This window comes from Larus michahellis, chromosome 4 (assembly GCF_964199755.1).
Source record: "Larus michahellis chromosome 4, bLarMic1.1, whole genome shotgun sequence".
NCBI classification, from domain to species: Eukaryota; Metazoa; Chordata; class Aves; order Charadriiformes; family Laridae; genus Larus; species Larus michahellis.
Window position 1 is genome coordinate 32,453,241 of NC_133899.1, and position 13,425 is coordinate 32,466,665.

The 13,425-nt window shown below is 45.1% G+C and overlaps 1 protein-coding gene across 1 annotated transcript in view; it reads right to left on the minus strand.

The window, feature by feature from the left end:
- Window positions 1-3,336, minus strand: part of ADSS1 (adenylosuccinate synthase 1) — a 30,989-nt gene extending 27,653 nt beyond the window's left edge. Inside the window, exon 1 of the mRNA XM_074583831.1 lies at window positions 3,022-3,336. Within this exon, the coding sequence (XP_074439932.1) occupies window positions 3,022-3,207 (186 nt within the window). The 5' untranslated portion in view covers window positions 3,208-3,336. The remainder of the gene's footprint in view (window positions 1-3,021) is intronic.
- Window positions 3,337-13,425: the final 10,089 nt, after the last annotated feature.

The following is a 13,425-nucleotide window of genomic DNA, read 5'->3' on the forward strand; positions in this document are numbered from 1 at the left end:
CTTCCCTTATTGCTGTAAAGGACTCCTTATTCCCATTTGCTTGCTTGCTTTTCTTTCCAGCATCCCAGGAAATACCATTTCATTTCCTCTGCAGCAATCTAGCTGTCACAGATTTTTCTCACGAAATCAACACGCTAAATATACTCAAGAAACATTTAATGAAAATTATTTCCTTCCATAGAAATATTAGGGAACCACTATTTTGAGAAAGCTCTTCAAATTTGACCCTGAATTTAAATTCTACTTGAGGGCGAAGAAAAGCAGCTTTAAAGAAACGTTAGGTCAAAGAGTATCCTACTGTGACAAAGAATTAATCTAGTTGAGACATTATTTTAGAAGACATAAACATCCCCCTTTCCCTCATTCATTTGCTGCCTTTCCCTACTTTCATTTCGCTGAGGACTAAAACAAGCTGTTGAACACTGTTTCCATCAATGTCTCAGAAAACGGAGTGGACAGGATATCAGGAAAAATCCTGATGGAACTTTTTCCTGACATTTTTTCTGAAGTCTCTAGTAAGGGAGACCTTCAGTGTTTCTTGTTTAAGCAATCTATTCTAGTACGCAAGTGCAATTGCACTAAAGTTTTTCTTAGTTTCTAGGAGGAATGTGAAGCAAGCAAGATTCTGGTCCAAATGCTGAGGTTTTTTATGGCAGTACGTGCCATTAAAGTCCCACTCAAACTGATTAGGCCCCTAAATTAATCACATACCATTATCACACTGAGAGACCTCTAGTTAGTACTGTTCACATGCTTACACACATGCATATCTTTACTAAGCAGTCACATATGAGTTTTAAGAGACACAAAAATCATACACTGTTACCTACTTGCACAATTGCTTTTGAAAGTACAAAGTATTAGTCTATTAAAATGATAGCTTTTTTAAAAAAGCATCATCAAATTCTTAGACTTGCAAAAACCCCACTTAAATATTTTTTTAAATCACTTTTCACTTACATTGCATAATTTTTCTACTCAGAAGTAAATTATTACTCATGTTTTCCTTATTTCATGCAATGTTTTACCTTCTTTCCTAAACTGTAATCCTGAAGACGCTTCCATTGAATCGGTGCGTTTCTAATCCTATTGTAGCCTCACGCACACCATGTGCACACATGTATCAGTGAACGCTACTCTGTAGAGTGCAGAGCTCCTCTAGATCCACCTGCCTTCCATCCATCCCAGTCTCATCATCAGGCTACAGAAAGATGATCTAGATACGCCCAGAAGAATATTAAACCATCTAAGCCGTCTAGCCTGTTGTTAACACACTAACCCTTCCGGCACGTTCATGCATGCAGAGGCCTGTACCCTTCAAGGGGTATTCTCAGGCTGCACCTGGGGGTCGTGCTTGCAAATTAGTTCTCTGGATGGACAACAAATCCGTCCTGAAGGCAGTCCTTAAAAGCTGGTTTAGGAAGAACCAATATAACTTCTTGCAGTAATAACGGTAAACCCCTGAGGAAGCACTGCTTGACTGTGGCCCATATGAAATACTTCTCCTCAGCTAAAACTTGTAAGTTTTGTTTCCTCAGCAAAGCAATTATGAGACCTGTGTTTAAATTCCTAGCAACAGTTTATTGGTGGGGGAAGGGGGGGTGTGGGAATGGGAAAGGGGGAAATAAAAATGTGAAAGTAGCTATAGTCCTGATAATACATATTCATTAGCTAACTTTTGCACTGAAAGTTCTCCCCAAGGTGACTGAAGATCTTGGGAGTTTAATGTCCCAATTGAAAATACTTCCTCCACCTTCTAAGTATTTAACTCACATGACAACATTTATTTACGTAATATACTTAATTATACAAACGTCCTTGGATTTATCATCTCAGATTCAAGGATATCTGTAGCTTTGCAGTAGCTATCATGCATTTTAAAGCAGAATAAATTTCATGGTACATACCAACTGAGCTGGACTGAGCTGACTGCTTCTTAATGTGGCTGCATAGTTTACAGGGACAATTGAACAGATTATTAGCTGTATTCATCTACTATGTTCACAATTAACGTTTGAAAACAGTTCTTTTAAAAGTTATTACTATTATTGGGGTCACCTTTGTGTCCAATTCGGTTTATACTAGGCAAACAGATAATTTTAAGAATCCTTGTATTATATTCAATTCAAAAATACACACAAGCAAAGCCTTATAAAATGTTCCCCTTTTCACCAAACTGTTTAAGTCTTGTACTTTTATATAACTTGGGGTTTTTTTTCCGTTTTACTCACGCTCTACTTACTTAAAACTATTTTTAGAAAAAACTTCCAGGTGCTTTGCAGGGAACACAACCTGCCTATCCAAGAGGCCCCCTGCAGCAAAACTTAGGAAAACTCACGACGTTTATTAGCAGCTGGTCTTCACGCCGCCTCATAACACTATCTTTTTTCCCGAAGGAGCAACACGCCCGGAGACACCAACCCCTCCAGCAAGCAGCGTTACAGCCTTGCGAGCAACAGACCCCACCCCAGGCCTCTTGGGGCTTTGCTTCCCAAAACAACCGAGCGCCGGGAAGCGCCCGGAGCGCGGCCCTTGGCCGGGCCGGGCCACCCACCCCGGGCAGCGCCGCACCGCCCGCCCCGCCCCAGGCAGACGGGCCACGGACCCCCCTCCCCCGCCCTCCGGCCGGCACCTCGGGATCCTGTGTCGCTTATCGTGAAGGGTCAGCTATTTATATTTATAGTTCAAGGCTTTTTCTTTCCGAGTGGCATTTCGAAGCGCAGCCGGGGAGGGGTGGAGGGGAAGAGGGGACGGACGACAGCACATGGCTGCCCACCGGGGCGCGTTCGCGACCCACCGTTCGCTGCGGGAGAGGGGGAGCGGGGAGGGGAGGAAGAAAATCACCAGGAGCAGAAGATCAAGGCAGGCAGGCGGAGGGAAACAGGGCTGGAGGGTGGAGAAGAGGAAGAGCAGCACGGGGGAGAAAGCAGGGACTCGCAAGGGAAGGAGGGCGCCAGGCTGAGGGGAGCGGGGGCGTAAAGCGGGGAGCGGCGGGCAGAGCCGGCCCAGCCCGGCACCCACCTGGCACCGGCACACAACGTCCGACTCGGTGGCCAGCAGGTCGACCACCTTGCCCTTGCCTTCGTCCCCCCACTGCGCCCCCAGCACCACCGTCACTTTGTTACCGCCCGGCTCGCTGCGCGCCCGCTTCAGCCCGCCGCCGCTGGGGTGGCTGCTGCGGTCGTTGGACGCCCGGGTGCCTGACATGGTGGGTGGGAGGGTGGCTGTGGCCGCCGCCTCGCTGTGCCTCGCTCCCCTGCCGGCGCCGAGCCCAGCCCCTGCGCGCTGCCTGCGCCGTGCCGCCGCCGCCGGCCTTTAACGGCGCCACCGCCCTCCCGCCCGCCCCGCGCGGCGCGCTGACGTGCGGGTCCGGCTGCCCCCGCGGCCGCCTCGGCGGGTCCGGCTCACACAGCCACGGTCTCTGCAGGCGCCCGCGGTCTCTTCACAGACGGAGTCGCCTCACACACACCCGCAGTCGATATCCACACACACGTCTCCTCACACACACGCACAGTCCCCACACACACAAGTCTCCACGCGCACCCACACGGTCTCCACAGACACACAGTCTCCCCGCACACACGGAATCTCCGCAGACACCCGCGGTCTCCTCACACACGGAGTCGCCTCACACACACCCACAGTCTCTACAATCAGTGTCCACACACACACGAACAGTCCACACACACACAAGTCTCCACACACCACCTCCACAGTCTCCACAGACACGCCGTCTCCTCCCACACACGGAGTCTCACACACACGGAATCTCCACACACGCCCATAGTCTCCACAAACAGCCTCCACACACACACGTCTCCTCACACACACACAAGAGTCCCCACACCCACAGTCTCCACACACACCCGCAGACTCCACACAGACACCCACAATCTCCTCACACCCACAGTCCCCACACACCCCCAGACTCTGAGGCACAGAGTCAACGGCACTCTGAGGCACACACAGTCCTGAGGCGCGCGTGTGACAGGGGCGGCTCGGAGGGACATGGGCCTGTGTCACATGCTCGTCTGAGGCAGCCTGGCCTGTGGCACACTCAGGCAAGGGTGTGAGTCGTGTGGCTGTGTCACTGTCAGGGGTCTGAGGTGCGTCACTGTGTGACAGAGAGACACCACATACCAGTCCGAGGTGTGGGGCTGTCACGGCGGTTTGAAGCCATGTCATGGGGATATACGGACACGTGCTGTCCTGAGGTGCGTGACTGTCACTGTGAGACACACAAGCAGTGCAGAGGTGTGTGTGACAGTGGCACAACGAAACAAACCCATGAGCTGGTCTGGCATACAGGGGCTGTGTCACTGTGAGACACACACAGGGTCCTGTGTTGCTGCCAGACAGACAGATAGATGGACTGGCTTGAGGAACACAGGCTGCTGTCATTGGAAGACAGACGTTGCGCTGAGGCATTTGGGACTGTCGCTGTCAGACACACAGAGAATGGCACAGGCAGAGCAGCCTGACATGTGCCCAGATAGATACACTCAGAGCACTCCGTGGCATGTAACCGTGGGAGAAGGACAGGCACACAAGCTCCTCCAGCACACACGGGTCATGAGACACAAACATCCACCCGCTGGCCTGAGAGACGTGGGCAGGCGCACTTGGGGTCTGACAGACACACTAGCGTGTGCCAAAAATACACATGACCGTTGTTCCTGAACTGGCACATACCCCACTGACAGGCACATACATACCCTGTCCTGGTGGCCTGAGATATCGGAGACCGTTTCGGCGAGGCACACATGCACACCCACACATACACTCACATACTGACCTGAAAGAACACAGCACTGTCACTGCGAGACAAATAAACAAGCGAGGCGCCTGGAGCTGTGTCACAGGGATGGATTTACGTGCCCTCTTCCCTGCTGTGACAGGCGAACTGACTGTGCCTGGCACCCATAACACCTTGCCCATGCGCAAGCCATGCCCTAGGCGTGACTTCTGTAACACGCGTCCTCTATCTCCAGGCATGTGGCACCATGTCCTTAAAAAGAGCAACTTGAAAAGCGTAAGCTCACAGACTAGTCCGAGGCCCACGCAGCTGTGTTGGTACGAGGCACATGTATGCACGTATGTGCCTGCGCACACACGCATGCACAGAAGCAAAACACCAGCAGAACATACCAGGGTGCAGCTTCAGGCAGGAGGAACTGCACGTCTTGTGTGCTCCTCCTGGCAAATCCATACGTGCAATTCCTACGGAGAGAGCAAGTGACAGAAATTCAGCATTTTCAAGTGACACATTCCTTCTCTTACTCTGTGGCTCCGATGAGATGCCGTGATATAGATGAGATTACACCATGTTGTGTATGCACTGGTCAAAATGCAGAAAGCTACTCCTACAATCCGTTACTCTGGTATAAGGGTGAAAAGAAAGTACCAGAATAGTTGAATGAACTCCTGAGAAATAAAAATATAGCAGCGTGTACAGCCCATTTCGAACTGGGCTGTATGGATATGTGGGCTCTGTATGTGTGTCTATGGATATGTGGATATGTGGGCTCTGTATGTGTGTGTATGTGGATATACACAAGCATCTACGCATGCGTATACACATACATAGACGAGTTTATGTATGTGCGTGTATAGAAATAGAATAGAACTTATTCCAGACTACAGCACCTTGTAAGTGTTCATGGTGGCAAACAGCAGGCATTTGCTCTACTTCATTGCTAGCATTTGCAATATTTCCTCTAGGAGAAGGAGCTAGGGAAGATTTAACACTCTGCATGCTCCGAGTACTTAGCATCGATCAGTGGAGGTGATAAATATGGAAGAGAAGACTGGAAGGGAGTTCCTGATGTTTCAGTGTAGTTTCTCCCGCTGCTACGGTCAACTAGCTTGAGAATTGGGTCCGTGTGAACCTCAATGAGGTTCAACAAGGCCAAGTGCAGGGTCCTGCACTTGGGTTGGGAGACTCTCCAGTATCAATACAGGCTGGGGGATGAAGCGATTGCGAGCAGCCCTGCCGAGAAGGACTTGGGGGTACTGGTGGGTGAAAAGGATGAAACATAAGAAGGACATGGATCTGTTGGAGCGAGTCCAGAGGAGGCCACGGAGATGATCGGAGGGATGGAGCACATCTCCTATGAGGACAGGCTGAGAGAGTTGGGGTTATTCAGTCTGGAGAAGAGAAAGCTCTGGGCAGACCTTATAGCAGCCTTCCAGTACCTAAGGGGGGCCTACAGGAAAGATGGGGAGGGACTCTTTATCAGGGATTGGAGTGATAGGATGAGGCATAACAGTTTTAAACTGAAAGAGGGGAGATTTAGATTAGATATTAGGAAGAAATTCTTTACTGTGAGGGTGGTGAGGCACTGGAACAGGTTTCCCAGGGAAGTTGTGGCTGCCCCATCCCTGGAAGTGTTCAAGGCCAGGCTGGATGGGGCTTTGAGCAGCCTGGTCTAGTGGGAGGTGTCCCTGCCCCCGGCAGAGAACTAGATGATCTTTAAGGTCGCTTCCAACTCTAACCATTCTATGATGCTATGATTCTTCACAAGACCTCACTTTTCCTACTGAGTAACTGTTCCAGAGCAGTTCTAGTTAGAAACCTCTGCTAATTTCCATCCTTCTGGCCAATTTATATCCATATGTTCTGTGCTGATGTTGCCATTTAGTTTAAATACTTCTTCCTCTCCCTTCCCTGTGTTTGTATTTATAGAAGGAATTACATCCAGTCCCTGGCTTGGTTTTGCTCAACAGAAAAAGACAAGATTTTTTACTCTTCTCCTCTAAAGACAGGCTCTCAATTCACTGGTCATTCTCGTCTGCCTGCCCTGCACCTGTTCTGAATTTGGTTCATGTTTCTTGAATATGGGCAGCTAGAATTGTACACTATGGTCCACGTCAAGTTCCCTGGTACCTTGTACACGGGAATGAATGTCTTTTTATTTCAGCTGGAAATACCTCACCTAAGACATTCCTGGACTTGTCAAGTTTGTCACATACGTGACAAAAGTCAACTCCTCTCCCACACTACTTCTGCCAGTGTCTCACACACTTAAATGCTGCTCCCTCTTTCTGCCATTGGCACTTCATATGCACGATACAGCTACTTGGCATTTCATGTATATATTCACAGCCAGATTCTACGTGCGGTCTAACATGGCCTGGAAGACAAGCTCAGGTTTCAGAATTTTGCATTGTAGAATTTTAACCTTTACTTTTATTTTACTTTGATTTTCACCATTATTTCAGTTGTAAGGATGGCAGGTTACTGTGAAATCTTTTAAGACATTTAGTTCCTGTGGTCTAAGACGCACCAAATGTCTGTCCACAACTCCTCAAGCGTGGGCTTTACACCAGATTGTTTGGGCTTCTTGCCTTGGTACCAGCCAGCATCCCAGACCAGTTGAGCTTGAACTTGTTCCACCTGACATGCGAGCAGCCAGCATGGGCCATGTTTCTCTTCACAGCCACGCACTGACAGCTCATGGACCTCATCTGAAAAGCTTCTGCACTGGTCTGTCATCTCCTCAACCATTTGCAGCCAGCCTGGTCCTGCTACGCAACAGAAGTTCTTGTTAATGGCTTAAACTTCTCTTTACCTGATACTTTAGCCCCCTTTGTAATTGTGCTCACCTCCTACTCAGCACCACATTCGGTGTCTTAATGAAATCCACATCCACTGCGTTTGGTCTGTCTTGATAGTTGGCAAAGGAAGCTGGTGCCAGGGTGATCTGTTTCTACTTTTGCTCATCCCTTTTGTACTTTATCCTGGTTTCAATCCCCTCCAGGCTTTTGTTTCCTTTCAACATTTCCTCTGAAGCGTTCCTTACTTGTTACATCAAATCCTTCAGAATTTTTTGCTGCTTAATAACAAAATCATTTTAAATAATAAAAAATTGTGGCGTCTCATTGTGGAATAAGTATTTATCAGGTGTTACGTTTACACTCGTTTCGACGGTTTGAAAACACGAGCACCAAGGACAGCAAAATGTAGCAGTGCTGTCCCTCATTGCCGTCACACGCCGTTCTCTTCACTAATTCTCTTCAAAACTGATGGCTTGCAAGTCAGCTCAACACAGAAAGAACATAAAAATAACCTTTGCTGCAAGAAATACGTATTCCTGGTGCTGCTCCTCGGCAGGAGAAGCTGTGTACAGCTACATTTTGAAGTCAGAGAGGATCGCAGAGTTATATTTATTATTACTTTTATGGCATTTAGCGTTGCATTCCTGCATGGGGCTTTTTTCTCTCTTTACAATACTCTACACCTATTAGTGTAGGAACTCAGATCTTTTGCCAGAGTAATGTTATTGCTGTTGTTTTGGTTGGTTGGTTGGGGTTTGGTTATAATCGTTTTTTTTAAAAAGTAAATCATCCTGGCATGACTATAGGAAAATTGCCCTGCTTAAGGACAGAATCTAGCCTTTTAAACAGGAGATGACAGTGTTTTCAGCTGCTCTCGGCCAGTTATACATTAATAACTTTCCTATGTCTTCAAAGTGACTGGCTTGGTGGGAATTTCTGCGTTTTTTTGTTTGGTTTTTTGTGTGCAAAGAAAGGTAAAAAAACCTAGTTCACCAGGGGAACACTCCTCTTTATAAAAGTTCAAAACGTGTATCTCAGCATAGAAATAATATGAAGCAATCGATAAAGTGATTTATTCTTCTTCTTACACCAATTTAAAAACAAACTCCAGTCCGCCGAAGTCAATGGATTTCAATCCATTTTGATGTGTGAGATGGAAAAAAAATATCAAATCTTCAAGGTCGATTTTGCTCAGGTAAAAGCAAATGTTTGACTTTTAAATTGAGTAATACATTAAATTAATCAGTGAGGTCATGCAGAGTGCCATGAGACTTGTAAGGGCTGCAGATATGCAGTGTCCCTGTCCCCTGTGAGTCACCTAGTGCTGAGTACACCAAAAAGAAGGGAATGAAGGGAAAAGAAGGGAATGAGCCATTAGCTCAGTAAGCAGTGTCAGCGTCTCAGAGGAGCTCCCTGTTCCTCAGAGGTCTTCCATTAAAACCAATTCACCTGACAACACTAGACCTTTGCAATTTCACAGAAAAACTTTCATGCCTTTACCTTCTCATATAAAAAAAAAAAAAAAAAAGCAGTACTTTTTCCTTTAGGGCAACTAATAGTAGCAAAATATGTCCACGTGATTAAAGCAGTGCACTTTAGATTTACTGCAGAATAAATTAAGCAAAACTATACTGCTTCTTTTCAGAACTACATTTTTACCGAACACTTGTTTGTTCACAGCCACGATAAAAATAGTAAATTGATGCAAAAGCACATGAAGAATAGGTTAGAGAGGTTGTGGAGTCTCCTACTCTGGAGATACTCAAAGCCCGCCTGTATGTGGGTCCAGCCTGCTCTGGGTGACCCTGCTTTGGCAGGGGAGTTGGACTAGATGATCTCCGAAGGTCCCTTCCAGCCCCTACCGTTCTGTGACCATTCTGTGAAAAACTATACTCGGAGAGTAGTAAAGAATGGTTTGTTTTGACATCAAATCATAAAGGCTCTGTTTGTGGTTCAGATTTTTTTTCAGTTTCCATGAAAGACTTGGAGCATGCAATAAGCACGCACTTGTTGAAATGTGCAGGTGGCATGAAGCTGGAAGCGACAAGTATCGTGCTAGAGACCAGGATATTTCTCTGAATAGGAGTCAAAATGTTGTGTGGTTGCAAAAGAAGTCAAACATCATGCTGAGATGGAAGAACAACCTGTAAAGTGGAGGAAGATGTCCTTTTGCTCTCCTCAGCCTTGCTGAACTGCCCAGCTGGAGATCCAGCACTGCGCTGTGAGGAAGATGAGATCCAGTTGAAGAAAATCTAGAAGAGAGACACAGATTTGGAAAACCCTAGGGTGGAAAAACTATTAAAGCACCAGGATGAAAAACGGAAAGGGCTGGGGTTGTTTAGTCTGGGAAACAAAAAGACCAGAGGTGACACGATAACGGCCTCCAAATATGTAAAAGGCTGCTGCAAATTAAAACGGAGTGGTAACGTGTTTTCTCTGTGGCGGATAGTATGAAATGAAAAGTGTTTGCATCTTTTATTAGACTAAACACCTGATGTGATAAGTATGGACAAACTTGAAGGCATATAAAGCTTTATTAACCTTTAAACAGAAGCTGTGAATGAGACCAGCTTTGCTCCAACGCTGCTCCTAAGGATAGCATTTTAGCACACCAGCATTTTAGCACCATCTTAGCACAGCAGCAGTTTGTCCAGGCTGCAGGATTCCTGTGTCCTTGGGCATTTTTAAGAAGAGATTAGGCAAAAGGGGTTCAACATTAACTGCTTTGAGTTAGACCAAATTTACTGTGTAAGTCCCAGTGCCATAGGTCTTTTCTGAAGACTTTGGCCCAAACCCTCAAAAAGTGCATATCCACCCCTTTAGATGCCCAGGTCGAATGCTTAAGCGACACTTAAAAAGATGTTAGGCTGCCACCGAATTCTGTAATCACTTACCTGTCGGGGGGGGAGGGGTATGGGACACACATCAATTTATCCCCCAGTTCAGCTTGTGTGAAGCTCTGAGAGAGGTCTCACATGGGGTATTCTGCTTTGCTATCAGGTCCCTCCCTCAAGAACAGTGAGCATATAAACTAGAGCAAACGCCCTGCCAAATTATATTTGGATTGTCACCACGGGCTGGCTGGAACGTTAAGGGTCTCAGATGTGATGTGACAGACACTGCTTCAGGTCTGTTTTTCCTGCCTAGAAACGCGAACAGGAACTTTATTTAGTCTCTGGCATCTTAGGGTGAGCTCTCTAATAGCCGAATTATGTAGCATCTTTCTCTGCGCTCCCCAAAAAAATCAAGCTAATACCAAAACCAGAGGCTTCTTTACATTATTTTAGCTGTTTGAGGAAATAATATGCACTGAAATAAGATCGCATAAAGGCTTTGGAAAGATTTCAAAACAAATTTAAATGAAATAAGCTTGAATTAAATTTGAATCACGTCTCCAGCCAATATCATGAGTTGGAGATTCTACAGGGGGATGTATGTTTTAAAAAGAGATGAAAGGAGCATTGCAATATGATTATGCTCCTTTATGCCTGTGAGAGCATGGCCTGAAGTCTGCCAGGCTCCCAGTAAAAGAACTGTGTCAAACTCGTTGAACTCCAGGGCGCAGGGTCAAGCTTTTTTAAAAAAAATAATCTTTGCAGTTTCCTAGCATTCATGTGGAATTAATTTAACTGCTTAACAGTTTTATATTGCCAGATGCAATTAAGAAACTTTTTCTTACTTATTCACCATCTCCTTTAGGGGATTAAGAGCCAGAGAGTCTGTCCTTTCAGTTGCCTTTAAAAATAAATAAAATAAAAATACCAGGACAGTATTCACAATCAGCACAGGAAAAGCAGTTGCTCAGGATCTTATTTGCTAATACGTGATTTAAAACCACAACTAATAATCCTCATACATTCAGGTACATTTGTTTAGCTCTGTTTACTAAAATGAACATATACCAAAGTGAAATACATCCTGAATTACAAATACGTACTAGAGTACAATGCAGTTGTAAGTAAACTCTGCATTGAAAGTTGTACTTGTCCTTAATACAGTTTTTAACCATTATTACATGCTTTAAAAAAGCAAATCCAAGCAATAAAAGAGTAACCCAGTCAGCAGTAAGCTTTTAGCAGCAGAACATTTGGTTATTTCCCCAGCTCTTGAAGACTAGATGCTTTTACTATTGCAAGACCAATTTATGCTGATGACATTTTATCATATGTCAGTTTGTTACTTACAGCCAAATGAATAAGTCCTGTGTAAGTATAGACAATAAGAATTTTGCCAGAGAAAAGCTCTTGTGTTTGACCCTGAATATATCAACATAAGAAATTAGACTGGGGGTCTGCTTTTGCAGTTAGTTTCTGTATGTAAGGATGGTAGTTATGTTCCTGTACTGTTTGTCAAAATTTACTTGCTCTTCATCCTTGAATAGCATTTCATTCTCTGCAGTTACAGTATTAGCGTGACATACATAAATTCGCACCCGATATTTAACAGCACATTTTCACTTTTTGTTCTTAAGTGGTTTTGTTCTGTTGCTTACTCTGGTCATTAGCTGTGTCCCCAAATTTGTGTTAGAAGCAGCTCATTTTTCCACTTGGTTAGCTGAAGAAACCTCTATATGTTATTTCTCTTGAAATAACACATATATGTTATATTATATTTCTCTTGAGATGACATACAGTCTTGGTCTTTGCAAGTATCCGATACAGTTCTCCTGAAGAATTTAAATGCTTAGTAACAGAAGCTGCTGCAAGAGAAGCTGAAGAAAATAAAGCACGATAGTTGCTTAATCCATTATCAAGCATGGGGAAAAAAAATCTTAATGTAAATACATACGTAAACATGTTCAGAGAGTTAAAAAAACCAAACCCTAGGTATCTGAGTCTCTGGAATCAGCAGCAGCCTGCCACCAAACTCTTTTAGGAAATCGTATCTTAAATTTTATTCACAGAACAGCTGTTTTTAATACATGGAATCAAATAGGATATTGCTCTGTTCTCTTAATCATGCCATACATTTGAATTTTGGTAACAATTTCTGACTCAGCTTGGTTCTCAGCAATTTTCAGTAGCTGCAAGTCCTCCCTTGTAATTAGTTAATAACAAATCCGTGATGGGTGCTTCTGCCCTCACCTCTTCTGTTTGAACTCGGGAGAGCGAGATTACTGCCTGCCCTAAGAGACTTTGCTGCTGTGTGCTCTCCGGGGCAGATCTGTCATCTGCAGACAAATGATCCTCAGACAACTGGATAAACCAGAGAGCAACACTGACAGAGCATGTGACTGGAGTTAAGGTCAGAGATTCAAGGGGTTGGGGCACACGGGATTACCCCGTGCGTTGGGTATCGCTGCCTTCAAGGGAGAGATACCTACAAAGTTAACGGCCTACTTAAATCTTTGTGGAACCAGGCCTTGATGATCCTGTAAGCACATGCTAACAGGGTTTCACCAGATTTACTGCCTTTTCATTCCCTCCTTCAGAAAATAAATACAGAAATTAATTACTTAACTTGCCTTACATAGGTTTTACATAGACTGAAGCACGTTAAGATGAGCCCCAACATCCTGCCATGCCAGATCTGATATCCTCTACAATTTATGTCACCACGTCCTGATGGAGATTAAAATAGATTTTACAAAATGCCTGATTCTCATTGTCGCCAGTGCTATGCACAGTTTTCTAAAATAAGTGCTAAAAAATAATTCAGAGTCTAAATGCTCTCTCAAGTTCAAGTTTATACCCCAAGAATTAAATCCACCTTCTCACAAAGGGCCAAAAATAACGACAGTTCCATCTAAACTGCATGTTGGAAGTGCAGAAGGTTCTTCTGCTCTGGTGCTCCTTCTTTTCAGAGGGTTGGAAAACACCTTTAATCCTTACAGCCGCTGAATGTCACTTCATAATTTTATTTTACCGT